Source organism: Cupressus sempervirens, chromosome 6, assembly GCF_028749045.1.
Source record: "Cupressus sempervirens isolate cs-2001-9-10 chromosome 6, ASM2874904v1, whole genome shotgun sequence".
NCBI lineage: Eukaryota > Viridiplantae > Streptophyta > Pinopsida > Cupressales > Cupressaceae > Cupressus > Cupressus sempervirens.
The window spans coordinates 425,823,367-425,844,682 of NC_143123.1; the positions used below are offsets into that span (position 1 = coordinate 425,823,367).

Consider the following 21,316-nt stretch of genomic DNA (forward strand, 5'->3'; position numbering starts at 1 on the left):
CAATGCCAAAACACACAAGAAAGAGCTAAATATGATGGAGAAAATGCCCTGGACGGCCTGTTTTGGCCAAAACGCATATGCAAAAGCTCCCAAAATTGCTACCTATGAGAAGATATGGTGTTTGTAAAAATGTGTCTTTTGAAAGTCATAGCATCAATGAAGCTCATGCGATTTGGGCAAAAATCGCCACCTGCCTTGGATAGGGCAAAACGCATTTTTGAAAGAGAAAAACATGTGTTAAAAACATGTAAACTCACCTAAAATCACCACTTCTTAAAGGCTGCTTTAGATGCACTTTTAGGAATCAAAAACATGCATGTAATGGCATCAAAAATTGCCACTTCTGCCCTTCTAGAGAAAAATTCATTTTTGAGTTTTTTAAATATATGCAAATCCTTTAAAAATAGCAACTTTTGCCTTAATTTTAAGGGAAGACACACTTTGTAATTAAAAACATGCGTATTTGGAACCTAAAACACCACCGTAAATTAAAATGAATGAACTCGTTTTAATTTAACATTTATATGTAAATGAGATTCAAAAACCCACTTAAATGATGATTAAAAAACGCATGCATTTAATTACTAAAAATGAACTTTAGACATAATGACATATGTAATAAAAATATGAGGTTGACCTAAAAATCCCACTTTTATGAGGTTTTTAATAAAAATATCCAATTGACCTAAAAATCCCCACCTTTTACCTTATAACTTGAGCTAGACAACTCCAATTTCAACCTAAGTTAGCTCAAAACAAGCGGAATTCTAAGGGCTATTCACCTAAGGAAAAAACAAAAGCAAAAACTATTTACAACAAAAAGAAAGATAAAGAAAAGCCCTGAAAGTTCACCAAAAATGGAGTGTTTGAAGTGCAAGAAGGAAAACTCTTACCTACAAACAATTGGGGGTGATCTCGATGGAAAACTCTAAAAAGAATGCATAAATAAGACTACACAAAGAACAACCCGAGGATAATGAATCATTTTCATGATGTCTCATTAATGCATCAAAGCAAAGCGTATGCACCTACGAATCCATGAGAAAATTTCATAGGGTTGCCTTAATTTTGTGATGTCAAAATTAAGGGCAGCACAACCTTGCAATGATGAATTTGAAATGGGCATTCAATGAGCCGTTTTTATGGATATGCCCAAAAGCGTAGTCTTTAATCACCAATGCATGGGTCATTTTTAGCAAAATGCTCAAAAAGAACACGTTTTTATCAAAAACGTGGTCTTAGAAAGCCATTGCATGAGTCGTTTTTGACATGGGAATGCAAAAACGTGATCTCCAAGGCAATAAAATGCATTAAAACTCAAAAACTACCCATATCGATCCAAACGTATGGGCTACAAATGCCATTTATTTAGTGTTTTTTTAAAAAAATGTCATTTTCATGCAAAAATCTGGGTCATTTTGCAAAAACGTGACCAAAAAATGCATATATATATTGGTCTTTTTTACTTGTGAATGCAAAAACAACTTCCCCAAATGATAAAACATGGATCCCAAAGAAAAAAATGTGGCTCCAAAATGCAAAAAAGTGAATGAAAAACCCAATTTACTGCATATATTTTAGTCATTTTTGGCTTCAAGATGCAAAATCGTGGTCTCCAAATGCATATGTGTGTATTGAAATGTCAAATCAGGGTCTATGGATGCATTTACATGTTTAAAATTTATTCATATGATGGCCGGAAGTGCAAATCGCACTCTCAAGACCTCATTACATATTTAAAATATGTAATACATGTCATGTGTTTGGACGGTTTTGGATTTGGAGTGCAAAAATGGGGTCTTGGAGGGTGATTACATGAGTTTTGAATGCAAAATTGGATTCTCCAAGACACTTTACAAATAAAATCCATTGGTTGGAAGTGCAAATCACACTCTTGGAGTGCATTGGCATGTTTTAAAATTGCAAAACAATGCAAGTAGTGCAAAAATGCACTCTCCAAGCCTCATTACATATTTTAAAAACACAAATATGCATTGCTCACTCTAGGAGGGTGAGTGCATATTTTAAAATGCATGTATTTACATGTATAAGTGTTTTAAAAATGGCTTTAGTACAAAATCACACTCTCTAGAGGTCATTACATGTTTTAAAAACACTTGAATATGCAAGTCTCACTCTTGGAGAGTCTTTGCACATTTTAAAACACATGTATTTACATGTTTTTATGTACTCCTTCCCATTACTTCCTTCTTTCCCTTCCATTTGCTGCTTGTCTCTATGAAATGCATAATTTCAGGATTCTATATGTGTGTGTGTGGAGGGGGGAGGGGGGAGGTGCGGGCCGGGGGGGAAGGTTCACATTTATACATAAGATTGTTTGTATTTCTCCTTAGATTATCCTCTCCCATGATACTCTTGTGCATATATATAGTTTGTTATTTGTAATGATTGGTTGTATTCCCAAATGACACAACTCACCTCCATACCAAGCTGATTGCACTATTCTGAAAATGATATGTTTTATCACTTTTGAGTATGATTACCTTGTTTTAATCGTTTCTAATCTTCTCTTGACTAATCAAACAATAATTTCCATTTAAGATCATTTATAATACATGTTAGTGATTAGAGATAATAATAGTATTTTGAATATTTTCATTTATTTAACAAGATCTTATTGTTTTATTTAATAATTGATTATAAAAGTATTGTACTCGTTTGTTTAAATTACTTACAATTCCTTCCATAATCTATTAATTATATTTATAAATTTTAATAAAATTAGTCAATTATCCTTTATTTATTAATTACATTATAATGATTTATAATAGATGATATGATTATATTGCTCAATATGTATTACTATTTTCCTTACTATATTGATAGTATATAATAATGGATTATATTATTATTTATTCTATTATTAATTTAATTTAATTTAATTATTAAATATTATAAATATGAGGACATGACACTTACCTAAACTAAAACAAGGTCATGAAGGAATGTGCAAAAGATGTGCTCTAGGAAACAACACAAAGGTCACCTTTCATAGTAGTGAAAGTAAACCTAAAAACATACTAGAACTCATTCATACAAATTTATGTGGACCTAGGCTAGTAACCTCTTTTAGAGGATTTTTGTACTATGTTAATTTTGTAGATGACTACTCTAGGAAAACATGGATATACTTTTTTAAATGTAAAGAGTCTAATGAAGTCCTAATGAGATTTAAGGAACTCAAGGCTCTAGTAGAAATATGTCAAGCAAAAGAATCAAAACCCTAAGGTCAGATAATAGGAGGAATATATTTCTGATAACTTTAAAAACGTTTGTAATAATGTTGGGATTAAGGAGTACATTGTTCCTTACAACCCTCAACAAAATGAGGTGGCAAAAAGGGAAAATAGGACAATTGTAGAAGCAACCAAAGCTATGATGCATGATCAAAACCTTCATACCTCCTATTGAGTTGAAGCTTCGAGTACTTTTGTTTATATTCAAAATAGATGTCCTCACTCTCTTCTAGATAACAAAAGCCCTAAAGAAGCATTTACAAGGATAAAGATTGACATAAATCATTTTAGAACATTTGGTTGTCCTATTTATATCCACATATCGAGAGAGAAAAGATCTAAACTAGAACCCTCAAGGAAGAAGGGAATATTTGTTGGCTACAACGAATCATCTAAAGCCTATAGAATATATATCCTAGGGCAGAAATCAATTGAGCTTAGCACAGATGTAATGTTTGAAGAAGATGTTGCATTCAAAAGGTCTAAAGACATCAATAAAATAGATGATGAGTCTCCTCAAAATATGGAAGAGGATCATGCTTCTGAGATTCAGAAGGAGACACATGTATCTATAGACGACAATAACCTCAATGAACATATGAATTCTACTATCGAGCCTAGAGACCCTGTTGTGGTCATAAAGACCTCTATGGGCAAGGAATATGATTCAAGAGGCAGAAAATTATGCAACTCCAAAAGGAACTTTCAAGGCAGGCAAGAGACCAAATAGATACTCTAGCTTTGTTGCTCTTATAAGTGAAATCATCAAGTCAGAACCTTCTAGTGTTGAGGAAGCATTCCAACATCAAGTTTGGAAAGATGTCATTACACAAGAATACCAATCTATACTCAAGAATGATGTCTACGATATATTACCTAGACCAAAAGACAAATCACTCGTCTCATCTAAGGGACTCTTCAAAATCAAACATGTTGCAGATGGGACAATTGAAAAATATAAACCAAGGTTTGTTTCTAGAGGTTTCTCACAATAGGAGGGAATTAACTATAAAGAAACATTTGCTCCAATTGTTCGATACACCTCTGCTAGGGTCGTGATTGCTATCGCCACATCAAAAGGATGGAAGATTCAACAAATGGATGTGAAATTCTTTTCTTAATGGCATTATAGAAGAGGAAGTGTACCTAGAACAACCTAAAGGATTTGTGATTCATGGTGATGTTTATCATGTTTGCAAATAGAAGAATGCTCTATATGATCTTAAATAGGCTCCTTGGGCCTGGTATAAGAGGATAGACAATTATCTTTTCAGATTCGGATTCTCCAAGAATGACGCAGATCTGAACCTTTACTTCAAGGTAATAAATGGTAACATATTAATTGTAATGTACCCGTCTTTCTAGCCTCTCAATGGAGTTCTTAGCCTTTCATTCTCCAAAGGCTAAGAGGAGAACAGGGGAGAAATCAATTAATTATAAGGTTATCAATTATATGAATATTAAAAGATAACCTTATATTTAATTAATGTTAAAACAACAAAATAAAATGTCTCTAGAAGCTACTTATGTTTCTAGAAGCTTCTTGAGGGATCCACCTCCTCATGTTTCTAGAAGCTTCTCCTTATGTTTCTAGAAGCTTCTTGAAGGACCCACCCCCTCATGTCTCTAGAAGCTTCTTGAAGTATCTACCTCCTCATGTTCCTAGAAGCTTCTCCTTATGTTTCTAGAAGCTTTTAGAAGGACCCATCCCCTTATGCCTCTAGAAGCTTCTTGAAAGATTCACCTCTTCAATGTTCCAAGAAGCTTCTTCGAGGATCCACCTCCTCTTGGAGAAAAAGTATAAATAGGGGGGGACAATTAAGATTTGGATCCTCGAGTTCTTAACAATTGCTTTGGTGTCGCCAAGGGGTTCCACAAAGTTGCAACATTAGTCATTGGGAATGATCACTCCCATTGATAAGCATGATGCAAGTGCTCTCTTGGCCTCCTTACTTTATGTAAATTCTTACATGATACAAGTGCTCTCTTGGCCTCCTAACATGGCCCTTTTTACCCACATCTAACACATCATATCCTTCCTACGAGGTGGGTTGTAGAGAGTCAAGCACATACTATATCCTATTATAAGCATTCATCTAAGCATTATCTATTATTCATAAATTCATGTATAAAAATATACCACAATTACTTGTAAGTAGGAAATATGCTGAAAATGACTGATCTGATATAACATCAGTTGGCCCATATGCAGATAAACTATTGGATAAAGTGTTGATAAATCGTGTGAATCACTCTTAGTCCTTTTGGGCACATGTTGTATCTGGAGATGTACTGCTGACTATGTTCAATTGCTTTGATGATCTGCTCATGTCTTATATTCTGATCTGTCCTTTAATTAGTATTCATTGCCAATTGAGTACCGATTATTTATCTCCATGATTCATGGCACTGTGTATCCCCTCAAATGTGTGGAATAAATCTTCCTTTATACTCTATTGGTGGCTCGCCACTTTTCAAAAGGATTGAGTCACCACTTTTCATTGTTGCCTTCGAGAATAATCTATTATTCCCAAAATTGATCTCCCTTGAACATGCTCCTCAAAAGAAATCTTCCCCCCTTTATATCCTCCATTGTGAGGAAGAGTCACACCTCTTCATAATGGTCACAACCTTTCACAATTTATCAGAATTCTTGCTACAGAACTAAGCCATTCATTTTTAACCTTGCTACTTTAGCTTACATCCGGGCTGCTGTTGTTTCACAAGTTTACAAACTTATTTAGGTGTAGTCAATGCAATAAAATGATGCACGTAGTTGTTCAAGGAAAAACAATAGCACAGACAGACCACACAGAACAAAGGAAGAACCTTGAGATAAAAAAATGAAATGCAATGGAATTTTAAAAAGGAATAAAGTTAGAATTGGGGTAAAAAGAACAGAACAATTTCCTTGGGGATTCAAAAGCATAGGTTTTTAGCTATTGCCAGGGTTTAATGATTTAAGGAGAAGATAATACCATCATTTCACTCTGTGCATGCAGACCCTCTTGTGGACTAGAAAGCACTTGAAAAATCCGATTCACATCAGTAATATTAGTGGCTGTTGTTGCAATTTTTACAACATCAGCTCCAGTGTCCTGTATTCTTGTCGCAAGCTCATCAAGATCCTTAAGTGATGGAGTACATTGAAAGTTATGACTAGAAACAATAATCTTGGAATTTCTTGATTTCTTCTCGCAAATGCTCTTGATGAATGTGGGTGCCACCTGGAAAAGTATGAATTGTTTTTGGATCAGTATAAAACCCCTTCATATACATGATATATAGTATTATCCAGATCCTAAAATGCAGAAATCAAATATATAATATAGTTAATGGACAAAGAAAAACAGAAACTACACAAACTAACTCCATATACACAGATTGTAAAAGTAAAGCTGTGTATTTTCCAACAATTAGACATTGTAGGATTCCAAAAAGAGTCAAAACTTGAGGACGTTGGTAATGAAACAACTATATTAAATACGAACAACACTACTTATTTCCCAGATAATGAAACAACTATATTAAATAGCCTTCACAACAAAGGTAAAACTTGATCTAAGCAACAAAATGTTCAATTATATCTTCTTAAGGTCTCATCAAATTTAGAAGCCCAATCATATCATAAGAGGACATATATATGCAGTATGCTACCCTTTTTGCCCTAGCTTTTTTCGGTTTGCAATGTGTTTTGCAATGGTTTAAGATGACAAATAAAGTGCAGATAATAAAGTAGCTTGCAGCAAATAAACAACTCATAAATATGACAATATGAAGAAATGCAGGTAGCTAAAAATTCCAGAAGTTATTTCTGATCTAAAAATACAAATTTACTCAAATGTAAGAGCAACCCAGTTCATCAAATAGCTTTACATACCTATTTCAAACAAACCCAGAAATCCAATTAACTTTCATAATTTTTTGCAATAGCAACCAACTTCTGTTAGCTCCCAGAAATGGACACCACAACAAGAAATGAGTTCTTTTGCTGATAAAAATGAAATAAAATGTAGAAAAAAAACCTATGCGCCACTCCCAAGCCAAACCCTGATTGGAGGCTCCAAAAACTCAACATCACTTCCAAGCTGGTAAGGCTAGATGCAAAAAAAGGTATGGCCAACAAAGAAATTCGCAACAGCAAACAATCTCTCAAGCAACCTCCTTCCATCAGTCTCTATCAATCAGATATGCAATATTCTTATCCAAAACTAAAAGGAAATTACTACAAATTTGCTCCATTATTATCTTATTCTCCAAATTCTCCATTATTATCTTATTCTCCAAATTTGCCCATTATTATCTTATTATTATCTTATTCTCCAAATTTGCTCCATTATTATCTTATTCTCCAAATTTGTCTTTTCCAAATATTAAAATAAATGCAAAGACTTTATAAAGAGCATCTATGTCTCAAGGCCCCCCTTTATTTAAAATTGGCACGTTACTTTATCTTGGTGCACCAAAAAGTTTTGTTTTAAAATATACTACACAATGATAAAGTTAAATATTTAATTAAATTTATAAAATATTAACATTGTTATTTAAATTAAGTTTGCCAGACTACACTAAAAATAGAGCCAATGATATATGCTCTCCCACTGACATGTCTAACAAAATCATGACAACTAGTTCAGTTGATGCACAAAATCAACTTACTTTAAATAGTATGCGTGGGAGAACTCAACTGAAATCACTCCAGAAACGGGTGTTATGCTCATCATAATTATTGAAGCTTCAAAAGCTGTAATAACCCCAATAGGTTATAACTTCTTCAAACACCAAGAATCTTTATACTTCAGTTGTTTGAAATTTCGTCAAACACTTTGCAAGCAAGGGTCATCTGACTGATATAACTTTTCAGATTGTTGCAGTGATTCTTGTTTGGATTTGCCTCAAAGAGAATGCTTACAAAAGACTCCAAATTGTTTAAACAATGACCTAACACAAATATGCAACTAATTTTGGCAATAGTGAATGCATATATGAGTTCTAATCATGAAAATGATCACCTACAGGCAACTCGTATTTTAACAAACAGTTGGTATGCAAGCTAACTGGCTGATAAGAAATGATAGAGTAACGCTCAAAGACAACTATTAATGACCAGCAATTGTATCTCCTTGATTGAGAATGAGTATCCAATACAATATTCATACTAAGTTAGCCAAGACTCTTGGCATTTACAAAGATATCAAAATATGATGATTGTTGGTAAAGTAATATGCACCTACAGCTGCCAATGAAAACTAATGCAACACTAAATATCTAACTTCAATACTCCTTTACAGCAGTACGCTAATCACATGCATGATTAAATACAACTAAAGCCATGGATTGCTGCTACCATTGTGAGGAATGTAAAAATGAATGATGTATCTATTAATGAATGATAGGTCTGATATGAAATGACAGTTACAACAGCACTCTATAGTGAAAGGCAACTATGAAAATACACATCAAACTTGGCATATGAAGTCGCCTTAGAGAATAGATGTATTGCAATACCACTGAACAGAAAATAACCTCCTCAAGTGCCCAAGTCGTGCCTCTCTAGCTACCGCCCCTGATTGTAGATGGTTGTAATAATTTTTTTTGCTTTTTCGAATTTGCTTTTTCGAATTTGCTTTTTCGGATTGCTTTTTCTTTTTTTTCTTTTTTTTGGATTGCTTTTCTGGACCTGCTTTTTCAGCCTGCTTTTCGGTTCTGCTTTTTCGGCCTGCTTTTTTCGGACTGCTTTTTCGGCCTGCTTTTTTCGAACTGCTTTGTCGAACTGCTTTTTCGGCTTGCTTTTTCGGCCTACTTTTTCGAATCTGCTTTTTCAGATTGCTTTTTTTTTTTGGATTGCTTTTCCGGACCTGCTTTTTCGGCCTGCTTTTCGATTCTAGTTTTTCGGCCTGCTTTTTTCGGACTGCTTTTTCGGCCTTTTTTTTCGAACTGCTTTTTTGGCCTGCTTTTTCGAACTGCTTTTTCAGCCTGCTTTTTCGAACTACTTTTTCGGCCTGCTTTTTGTACTCAAATATTTTTTCTCAATGTAGCACAAATAGAAGACTAAAGTATCTTCCTCCCAACTGCAATAATTCAAGTGATATTTCACACCCTCAAAATTGCGTACCAATTGAGAGTTTTCGTTCTCAATGGCCACAAATATTTTTTCTCAATGTAGCACAAATAGAAGACTGAAGTATCTTCCTCCCAGTTGCAATAATTCAAGTGATATTTCACACTCTCAAAATTGCGTACTAATTGAAAGTTTTCGTTCTCAATAGCCAGTTGCGACTATTGCAGAAACCCTAGGCTCCACGATGCACATCAACAAACATCAACATCAACAACAACAAATCTGGATGATTAGAATGAAGCCCGGGGTGCCTATTTATTCTTTTTCCTCCACTTTCTCCAGAAGCTTCTAGAATATTATTTTGTTTTATCTATTAAGTGACTTTATAAATTATTTTATAATTCAAGTCACTTTATTAAATTAATTAAATATAAAGTTACCTTTTAATATCTATTTATTTGATAACTTTATAAATAATTAACTTAATACCACTTATTTATTTAATTAAAATAATTAATTAGTCATCCTCATAAAATATTCATTATTTTGGATAACCTAATTAATTAAATTAATTAAATCAAATTTCCTCCAAAATGGGGACATGACAAAAGCACATCTAATACTACCATCCTCATGGATCAACTATCTCCAAACTTTCCTAACCCTAAATCATTAGCTTGTGGGAACCAATCAAAATAGGCCACCCATCCACCACGCTAAACTAGTTAGCAAAGGGACATTACAATTTACTTCTGGACTTAATGTTCCAATCAAGACTTTTGATAACTACATTTTTTAAGTCTAACAAAGATGACCACTGTAACTTCCCAAACATAGAGAAAAACTTTATATATGGATGAGAAACCACCAATGATCAAATTCTCTCTCATCAAGTTCATGTGTTTTCGTTATAACTGGCAACTGGCAACTTGTGACAATAATCAGGTTTCAATTCAATAAATGTAATGTCAATTGCAGTATTGATAGATGTGAATTATCATTCCAAAATTATTTATTTGCACAGTTCATAGGACAGAATAGTGAATCAATGTTTGGCATTCATCTTTGCAAACTTCTTAGAACCAAATTGGTTTGAATATCGTAAGCACTTAGTTAAAAACTCTAGTTTAGTGTTTGGAATTTTGAATATCAAGTCTATAATGATAACAGTAAACCCTATCAAATGTTTCACAAAATGCTAAACTACTGATTAGCTTCAAAATGGTGTTTGTTTAAGACTTCAACCCAACGGGATTATAACAGTTACTGGCCTCTACTATGCTGGTGTGTTTTAGTAAGTCTAATTCGAACAATTGTCATATTTGGCAATGCAGATGGTGGCGCTGGCAGTTGATCATCGCCTGCAGTGGATTGGGTTATTTATTGCATGGGCTCCTATTTATTAAATATTTACTTAAGTTAGCATTATTATATGGCACTTTATTATATTTAAATGTTATAAAATGATGTTGTGTTGAGGAAGCTTCTTAAGTGGGGTTACATTTGGGAAACTTGAGCCATTGGAGGATTATAAATATGAGCACATTTAATGAGAAAAGCATCTGATTGTTATTTGCCTTTGCTACTTGTGAAGCGTTTTTCCTAAGGTTATCGATTTTTGTGCCCTTGCTAAAGTATAAGGGTTTAAAAGCTGAGAAGTGTTTTTGGAGTACTGAGATAAAGTGATTCCATTATATTCTGGTTATTTGTTGAGTCTACCTTACTATTATTGTTTGTGGCATGGGTAACAAGAATTGCAGCGATTCACATGATTCGATTCAAGCGAGGCAATTTTTTGTGAATCGGTGAATCGAATCGAGGATTTCTTGGCATGAATCGCCATAAATCACATGAATCGATGTGAATCGCCATGAATCGTCATGAATCGGCTAGAAAAATCAAGCAGCCCAATTCGGCAACTTTAAAACATAAAAAAAATATCACTTTTTTAATGATATTTTTTCACATTTCTCTTTCTTATAACTCTAAAAGGCCTTCTATTTGTTGAGTATGACAAAAAGAGAGAAAAAGTGAGAGATAGACTTGAGTTAGATCTAGACCAAATAGACTTGTCTTTTCATTTTGTTTACAGATAGACATATGTTTCGTGGATCTTCATCTTACATACATTTATGATTTGATGTCATTGGTTTTATGGATCTTCTTCTTCATACATTTATGATTTGACAACATTTAAAATTCTATATATTTATGTCGTGACTCATTATGATCTATGATTTCTATTTACTTAAGCTAAAATTTGTATTTTACATATGTGATGGATTTGTCGTTTATGTTCCTTGTTTATGTATGTTAGATTCTATTTGATGATGTTATAGTTATTACAAGGTAATTGGTAAATACTTGCTTATTAATAACAGAGACCGAAAGGTCAATTTATACAAAAGGAAGAGACGATGTTTCCCTAGGAAACGATCGTAAAGAATAGAAACATTCTATTCCAGAGAAAGCAAAAAACGAAAGCAAACTAAAGCTAAAGATATTTACAAGATAACCATTAACTAATAATAGACGTCTTATCTATTATTGTAATACCCTCCCTTAATGGTTAATCTATCTAACATACCAAGCTGTCCTCTGAATTTGACAAACTTATCAGGACCAAGAGGCTTGGTGAGAATGTCTGCAGTCTGATCTGAGGTAGGAACATACTGCAGATCTATAGTCCCGTCTTCAACCAGCTGTCGTATGTAATGACAATGAACATCCACATGCTTGGTTCGTTCATGGAAGACTGGATTTCGTGCTAACTTGATAACGCCTTCGTTATCAACAAACAGAGTAGTCGGTCCTGCTGGTGACATCTGCATATCCCCAAGCATCCGACGAAGCCAGACAGCTTCACATCCTGCCTTAACAGTCCCTCTATATTCAGCCTCTATAGAAGAGAGAGAAACTGCCTGCTGCTTCTTGCTGGTCCATGTGACTGCACCGGATCCCAAACTGAACACATATCCAGATGTTGACTTTTTATCATCAATAGAGCCTGCCCAATCTGAATCTGTGAACCCATTGAGTTTAGGATTAGAACTCCAAGAATACAGAAGTCCATAATCAAAAGTGCCTTTCACATAACGAAGCACACGCTTTGCTGCCATCCAATGATCAGCCTTAGGAGCTGTCATAAAGCGCGAAATATAGCTGACTGCGAAGCTGATATCAAGCCTAGTAGCAGATAGGTAGATGAGGCTGCCTACTAGTTGCCTATACGTAGTATCATCAACGGAAGGAGAATCAGACTTGGCTGATAACTTGAGACCTTTCTCCATAGGTGTAGATGCAGGTTTGCAATCCTGCATTCGAAATTTGTCTAACAAGGCTCTGGCATATTTGGACTGAGAGATGAATATACCAGAAGACTGTTGCCAAACTTCAACACCTAAGCAATAATGCATGAGCCCAAGGTCAGTCATATCAAAAGACTGGCATAAGTGTTGTTTGATTCCCTGAATCAAAGGTGCCGAACTGCCAGTGATGATCAGATCATCCACATAGATAACCAGAAGGATGATGTCATTGTCAGTAGTCTTGATGTACAGATTTGAGTCTGAAGAACTCCTCTTGAAGCCTTGATCACTGAGGTACGTATCAATCTTGATGTACCATGCCCGAGGGGCCTGCTTCAAACCAAAGAGAGCTTTTACCAATCTGAGAACCTGATGGTCTTTACCAGCAACCTTGAAACCAAGAGGCTGCGTCATGTAGACCTCTTCATGGAGATCACCATTCAGGAAAGCACTCTTTATGTCCATCTGATGGACCTTCCAGCCAAACTGTGCTGTCATGGCTAGGACTAATATGATGGTGCTCATCTTTGCAGTAGGAGCAAAGGTCTCCTCATAATCAATGCCCTGACGCTGAGAAAAGCCCTTTGCCACTAAACGAGCTTTGTACTTATCCAAAGTACCATCTGATTTGTATTTGATTTTGTAGACCCATTTGCAGCTAATGGGTTTCTTCCTTGGGGGAAGATCAGAAAGGACCCAAGTGTTGTTCTTCAGTAGGCTCTGGTGTTCAGATTGCATGGCCTGTTCCCACTCTGGAATTCCTTTAGCCTCGGAATATGTTTGAGGTTCAAACACACTGTGAATGTTGGCCATAAGAGCAAAGTTAACAGAATCTATAGTTTTGCTCTTTTTCTGAGTAGTTCTCCCATCAATGAGCTCATCATCATGAAGATCAGCAAGTGTCTTAGCCCACCACTTAGGCCGGAGAGGAGAATGACCAACAGTAGTACTAGGAGATGCTTGATTAGCAGGATCCTGATCAAAAGAATCTGGATCAAACTCAGGTGAAGCATCTTCAAAACGAGGTGATCCTGCAGGAGAAGCCGGAGGTGGCTGTACAGGTATCACTGGCAGGACTGGAGCTGTAGGAGCTACTGGAGCCCTCCCATCAGGTGGACCTAATGGAAGCCGAACTCCCAAATCATGAACCTGCATAGGCTGGTCTGCTGGATCAGGAACAGGAGAAACAGGCATGAATGGTCCTCGCTGCTCATCAAAGACTACATCGCAGCTGTATATGAGACGAGATGTCTCAACATCAATAAGGCAGTAGGCTTTGTGAAGACTGCTATATCCAGCAAGCATCAGTTTCTGACTCTTGGCATCCAACTTGGTGTGTGAAACATCAGGGATCCAAACAAAAGCAAGAGAGCCAAAAACCTTCAGGTGACTGATTCTGGGCTTGCGACCTGACCAGGCCTCTTCCGGAGTTTTACCTTTGACCGCCACTCTAGGTGACCGGTTCAACAGATAAACTGCAGTGTTAACTGCTTCTGCCCAAAAACGCTTCGGAACATGTCTGTGTTCGAGCATGGAACGAGCCATCTCGGTGATTGTCCTGTTCCGACATTCAACTACACTGTTCCGTTGTGGCGTGTGGGGTGTGGTGAACTAGCGTTGGATGCCATGTGTATCCAAGAAGCTGGAGAAAACATTAGAACAAAATTCCCCCCCATTGTCTGATCTAAGAGTAATAATAGATTTCCCAGACTCTTTTTCAACTAAGGGTTTAAACTTCTGAAATACAATAAATGCATCGGATTTCTTTTTAAGGAAATACACCCACATTTTTCTACTGAAATCATCTACAAACAACAGAAAATACTTGTACCCAAGAACAGAAGGAGTGGCCATAGGGCCGCAGATATCAGCATGAACAAGCTGAAGTACTTGAGAAGCTCGCCAAGAATCGCCACTAGGGAAAGGTGTGCGATGTTGCTTCCCAGCCTAACATGCGTCACAAACTCCAAGGTGTTGGGTTTGAATCTCTGGCAAACCAAGAACAAGCTCATCCCGAGCAAGTTGTGAGAGATAATGCACATTTAAGTGCCCATATCGTTGATGCCAAAGTGTGCTGATGGAAGATTGCCGAGCACCCATAGCTAAGTCCTGAGAATCACCAGAATCAGTAAGTCTGAAAAGACCATGATCCTCAAGACCAACTGCAATAGTAGACTTAGTCGCCCGATTAGTGATGGTGCACTGATGTGAACTGAAGGTGACTGCCAAGTGTGGAGAATGTCGCAGCAACTGACTAACCGAGAGTAGATTTAGTTCCATCCCTGGAACGTAGTACACATCAAGGAATATGAGCTTCCTCCCAACAGATTGAATTTGAATGTTGCCTTTACCAACAACCGTGTACTCTTCTCCACCACCAAAGATAACAGAATCTGAATAAGGCTGGTAATCAGTAAACCAGTCTCTGCGGTGAGTGAAATTTCGAGAGGCACCTGAATCAATGTACCAGGCAGAATACTGTACATGATCTGCGGGTCTTTTAGCCATGAAGGCATAAAAGGCAGATTCCACCTGCTCAGTGTGCTCTGCACTGTTCGCTTTGGGTTGCGAACCTGATTGCTTAGACTGGGCAGCTAAGCGTTTCTGACATGCAACCTTCATGTGACCATACTTGTGGCAATAGTTGCATTGAATGTTCTTCTTTTTGGTACCATCGGATGCTGGAGCAGAAGACTTCTGCTGAGATGGTTGCTGAAACTTGCCCTTATCCTTCTGAAAGGATTTCGCAGCAAAGACTTGCTCAATGGAGGTGGAACTGGAGCTGCTACCGAACTGTTGTTTCCACCGATCTTGCTGAAGTAGCAGGGTGCAGAGATCAGTGAACTTTAGATCAACACCAGTAGAGGTGATGTTGAGAGTCTCGATAAAATGCTCATAGGAATTTGGTAAACTCCGAAGAGTGATTACCACAATATCCTCTTCCTCCATCTTGCGACCGATGGCAAGTAACTGATCACGGATTTCCTGAATCCGATTCAGGTGTGCCTGGAGCGAGGTGCGCTCATCCATGACAATAGAAAACAGAGTGTTTTTCAAAAAGAAGGCTCTGCTCTTGTCGGAAGTCTCATGAAGACCTTTTAGATGTGTCCAGATTTCGCCCGCTGTCTTGCCGGATGGAATCTGAGAAAGCTGGTCATCAGCTACGAAGAGTTTGAGAAGCATTACTGCCTCTCGATTGTTCAAATCCCATGTATCTTGATCAGGACCTGGAGAAGTCGGACGCTGCTTAACACCCAAAACAAGTTGATCGGTGTTTCGATATTCGAAGATTGCGATGATGCGCTGCTTCCAGGTTCCATAATTGCGACCATTGAATTTGGAATTATGCTCGAGCAAAATATTTGTCAGAGATGCCATGGCAGGTTTTTCAATGAAAAACTGTGAAAATTTGTGAAGGCACGTTCTTCGAGGCAAAAATACGGAAGACCCAGAAGAATCAGAGAATGACCCAAAAGAGAGCTCGAAAAACCCAAAAGGAATCTGCTGTCGTTTTCTGAATCTGCTGGCTCGAAAATCAAGGCACCCAGAAAAAACGGACGAGAAGCCAGTTGAGCTCTCGAAAAACCCACCAAGAATCTGCAAACAAGAAATTTTTTTGACCCCAAAAATTAGGGTTTCGAAAAAAAAGGCCCTAGCTGAAAAAAGCTTGAAGAAACTTCAGATTTCTTGATGAAAAATGGTCGAATCTGCTTCCCAGAGCACGATGACAGACTGAGACAGCTAAGAGCATGAAGATTTGATACAGAAGCATGCAGATTTTCACCCCAAAAACGTGAGTCTTCAAAAAATGGCCACGATTTCCACGCGATTTGCAGACCCGTAATTCGGGAATTTCTCCAAGCAGAAAAACCCTAGGTGGATTTTGGAGAAATTAGCTGAAATAATTTTGGAAAAATTTAAACAAATAATTTCAAGAAGAAATTATAAATTTTTCCGAAAAAATTTTAGTATTTAGCTCTGATACCATATTACAAGGTAATTGGTAAATACTTGCTTATTAATAACAGAGACCGAAAGGTCAATTTATACAAAAGGAAGAGACGATGTTTCCTTAGGAAACGATCGTAAAGAATAGAAACATTCTATTCCAGAGAAAGCAAAAAACGAAAGCAAACTAAAGCTAAAGATATTTACAAGATAACCATTAACTAATAATAGACGTCTTATCTATTATTGTAATAATAGTGTGTTTAAGTTATATTCAATAAAGGGTGCATGAAATAAGATTTAAATTGATAAAATCTCTAATTTTCAAGAGTCTCTTAAATTTGCCCGACTCATAGCCAATTCGATTTCGATTCATGGCCGATTCGCAATTTCATTCAGCCTTGCCGATTCCGATCCAATTCCAATTCTTGTTACTTTGGTCTGTGGCTGGGAGTTATTGCTAATGCTGAGGAATTAATTGCAATCTTTATCGCAATCTGTGGAGTTCAATCTGGTTTTTGAGCAATTTGAATTTGGGGTTTATGTGCAAAATTGGACATCTAATATAATTGCAAGTTGGAGCAGTTTATCCCATGCATTGAGCAAGTGATTCACTATTTGAAAATAGTGCCACCTGGATTTAGTGTTTAGAGCCAAGCTATAAGCATTGAAGAATTCATTGTGGGATTGGAAGAGGCTGCCGTTTCATGTTCTGGGCAGCATTTGACTTGTTTGCACTGCCTGTTGTTGATTCCTAAGGCAGCGTTTGGTCTCCATTGTGCCTGCAGACATTTTTAGGAGGGGCTGTGAACCTTTTCCTGGGCCTGTGTTTCAACTTGAAGGACTTGTGATTTCCATAGCAGACGTGCTATTTGGCAATAAGGGGCTGCGCGGTGATTTTTCCAGGACTGTGTTAACTGTGTGAGGCCACTATGAGTAAATGCATGGCCGGCCACCTTCATGAAGGCTGTGAACTGTCAGGTGGAAGCACACTGGGTGGCGTTGGAAGGTTGTAGCAGCAACTGGCAACTTGTGAGAAATAATCAGGTTTCAATTTAATAAATGTAATGTCAATTGCAGTATTTATAAATGTATATTATCATTCCAGAATTATTTATGTGCACAGTTCATAGGACAGAATTGTGAATCAATGTTTGGGATTCATCTTTGCAAACTTCATAGAACCAAATTGCTCTGAATATTGTAAGCGCTTAATTACTTTCTCTAGTTTGGAGTTTGGAATTTTGAATATCAAATGTACACTAATAACAATAAAGCCTGTCAAGTGTTTGACGAAATGCTAAACTACTGATTAGCTTAAAAAAATGGTATTTGTTTAAGACTATAACCGAACGGAGTTATTACAATGGTAACAAAGTGATTTCCCACTAGCCTATAGGAATTGGATTCCGGAATTTTGTGATCTGAGACTCTTCAAAGTTGTCGGTTGATTAGTGCATTATTTTGAGATTTGATTTTCAGCATTATGGATGGTGACAAAAGGTTTGGTATTCATTACCCCCATAGAGGCCCCACTTCTCCATCCAAAGATGGTGATCCTGAGATTCGTTTTGGTACAGTGGGCGACGGTGGAACTAGTAAATCCGAGTGGTTCTGCTGGTACAGGTTACAGGGATGTTGGGACAAGTTCTGATGTAGATAGAGAGGTTCAGGCTATTTTCTGGGAATTGGCTACAAGTCAGCACTAGGTGGCAAGTGTGTTGCAGTAGCTTTCTAACACTCTACAGTGGATAGCACTCCCTCGGGGAAAAAGTAGGGGGAGGGATCGAGATGTTTCTATGAGTTCTCATACATCTCGAGTTGATGAAAGATCCTATGATGGTGATAGGTACAAAGATAGAGACCGTGGTTGAGTTGAGGATCGAGGAAGGTTAGTATACAGACAAACTAGCACATTTGATAGGCTGCAGAGGCCCATGTTTCTGAGACCCAAGGTGGATGCAATCAGTGTTGAGCCTAAGGCTACTCCTTTCACTGATGACATGGTGGCACACTTTGTGGAGTGGGATGCTTTCCCACGGGCTATAAAGAAGCATTTGAATTTTGATAGGTTCCTGATGCAGAAGCAAGAGCATTCTAGAGTGAGGTCAACACCTAAGACACAAAGGCCTCAACAAACTTATTTGAGAGAAGTTGCCAATAAGATGACTCTGGAGCACTTCGATGGAAGCGGGAGAGTTACAGCTCAAGCTTGGATCCATAACCTCGACACTTATTTGGCTTTGCATCCTATGTCTAAGGTAGGCACTATAAGGTTTGAAGTGTTAAATCTGGAGGGAGCTGCCCATGACTAGTGGTAACATGGGTCAATTTCTTTGCGACATGATCAAATCATATCCTATCAGAAGTTTGTGGATCGCCTGATCAAGAAGTTTGATAGGAAGATGAGTTGGCTCAATTGAGGCAGTTTGGTGGATTAGAGGAATATATCAGTGAGTTGCAAAGACTCAATCATGGTTTATAACACAGGTGAGTGATGCTATTTATGGAGGGATTAGTCGAGCCACTCTGTGGATGGATGAAGTCATTGGACCCATCTTCCTTACAAGAGCTGATGAGGAAGGCTCGAGACTTAGAGTCATCTTCTCGAAGCAAGGTTACTTTGAAATCTTATGTTCCTCTTCTTGTTGATGAGGAGTCCCTACCACTTGTTGAGGACAAGGGCAAGTCACTGGAGAATTTTGATGATACATCTAGAAAGGACCTGGGGAGGAGACAACTTTGCTATTAGTGGAAAGGGCCTTTCTCTAAAGGTCATACTTGTGCATTGAGGCCGAAGAGGGCAGCAAATCATGGCATGTGGGTTTATACTAATATTTTGAGGGAAAGTCATTACTGCAGCCTAACAATGAGGATGGGGATGGTCATAGTGGCGGTAGCGTTCGTACTGTGATGAGTGTTTACAGTCTTGTATTTGACTCACACATTCAGGATTTACATCGAGTGCAAAGTTGGTCCATGCCTAAGTTGGATTGTTTGCAGGATGATTGGGTAGGTGCAGTGAAGGAGAATGTGCTAAGATCTCCTATGGACTTGTCTTTTAGTGATGTCTTAGCTTCTACATCATCAGCACAATGTTGGGTGCTATGTTGCAGGTCATGTTATTGGTTTTGATAATGTTACTGGCATGCAGTTAGTTCAGTGATGACAGGGATGTCACTTGTTTCTTATGGGATCCTATTGGAGGTTCCAGTGTAATGCCTGATTGCTTGAGGACAAGCAATCTTGGGGAGGGAGAAGTGCAAGGCCGCTATTTTTCACAAGTCTCTGCACTTGATTGAGTCAGTACATAATATCAACCCTCTTGAGCTGACAGGGTGATTTGGGGGTCTCAATTATGGACTTACTATTTTTAGTAAGTCTCATTCGGGCAGTTGGCATATTTGGCAATGCAGATGATGTAGCAGATAGTTGGTCATTGCTTGCAATGGATTGGGTTATTCACTACATCGGCTCCTATTTATTAATTAATTATTTAAATTAGCATTATTATATGGTATTTTATTATATTTAGATGTTATAAAACGATGTTGTGTTGAGGAAGCTTCTTAAGTGGAGTTATGTTTTGGAAACTTGTGTCATTAGAGGATTATAAATATGAGCCCATTTAATGAGAAAAGCATCAAATTGTTATTTGCTTTTGTTGCTTGTGAAGAGTTTTACCTAAGGTTATCGAATTTTGTGCCCTTGCTAAAGTATAAGGGTTCAAAAGCTGAGAAGTGTTTTTGGATCTCAGCTGAGGTAAAGTGATTCTAGTATATTTTGGTTATTTGTTGAATCTCCCTTACTGTTATTGTCTGTGGCTGGGAGTCATTGCTAATGTTGAGGAATTAATTGCAATCTGTTGAGTTCAATCCGGCTTTTGAGCAATTTGAATTTGGAGTTTATGTGCAAAATTGGACATCTAATATAATTGAAAGCTGGAATGGTTTATCCCATGCATTGCGGAAGTGATTCACTATTTGCAAATAGTGTCGCCTGAATTTAGTGTTTAGGCCAAGTTGTAAGCATTGGAGAATTCATTGTGGGATTGAAAGAGGCTGTCGTTTCATGTTCTGGGCAGCGTTTGACTTGTTCTCACTACCTGTCGTTGATTCATAAGGCAGTGTTTGGTCTCCATTGTGGCTGCAGTCATTTTTAGGAGGGGCTGCAAACCTCTTTCTGGGCCTGCGTTTCAACTTGAAGGACCTGTGACTTCCATACCAGACCTGCGATTTGGCAATAAGGAGCTGCGTAGTGATTTTACCGGGACTGTGTTAAGTGTGTGAGGCCAGTGTGAGTAATTGCATAACCAGCCACCTTCATGAAGGCTGCGAACTGTCTGGTGGAAGTACATTGGGTGACGTTGGAAGGTTATAGCAGCAACTGCAACTTGTGACAAATGATCAGATTTCAATTCAATAAATGTAATGTCAATTGCAGTATTAATAAATGTATATTATTCCAGAATTATTTATTTGCACAGTTCATAGGACAGAATTGCGAATCAATGTTTGGCATTCATCTTTGCAAACTTCTTAGAACCAAATTGGTCTGAATATTGACAGCACTTAATTACTTTCTTTAGTTTTGTGTTTGGAATTTTGAGTATCAAATCTACACTGATAACAATAAAGCCTGTCAAATGTTTGATGAAATGCTAAACTACTGATTAGCTTAAACGAATGGTGTTTGTTTAAGACTATAACCAAACGGGGTTATTACACATACTCCCAAGGAAC

At 37.3% G+C, this 21,316-nt stretch overlaps 1 protein-coding gene across 2 annotated transcripts in view; it reads right to left on the reverse strand.

Moving 5' to 3' along the window:
* Positions 1 to 21,316, reverse strand: part of LOC149552867 (bifunctional 3-dehydroquinate dehydratase/shikimate dehydrogenase, chloroplastic-like) — a 230,513-nt gene that overhangs the window by 152,933 nt on the left and 56,264 nt on the right. For both annotated transcript variants that reach the window (XR_016352975.1, XM_089788398.1), the window contains exon 3: positions 6,236 to 6,484. Coding sequence is in view for 1 of the 2 variants with exons in the window: in XM_089788398.1 (XP_089644524.1) it covers positions 6,236 to 6,484 (249 nt within the window). In the remaining variant the exon portion in view is untranslated. The remainder of the gene's footprint in view (positions 1 to 6,235; positions 6,485 to 21,316) is intronic.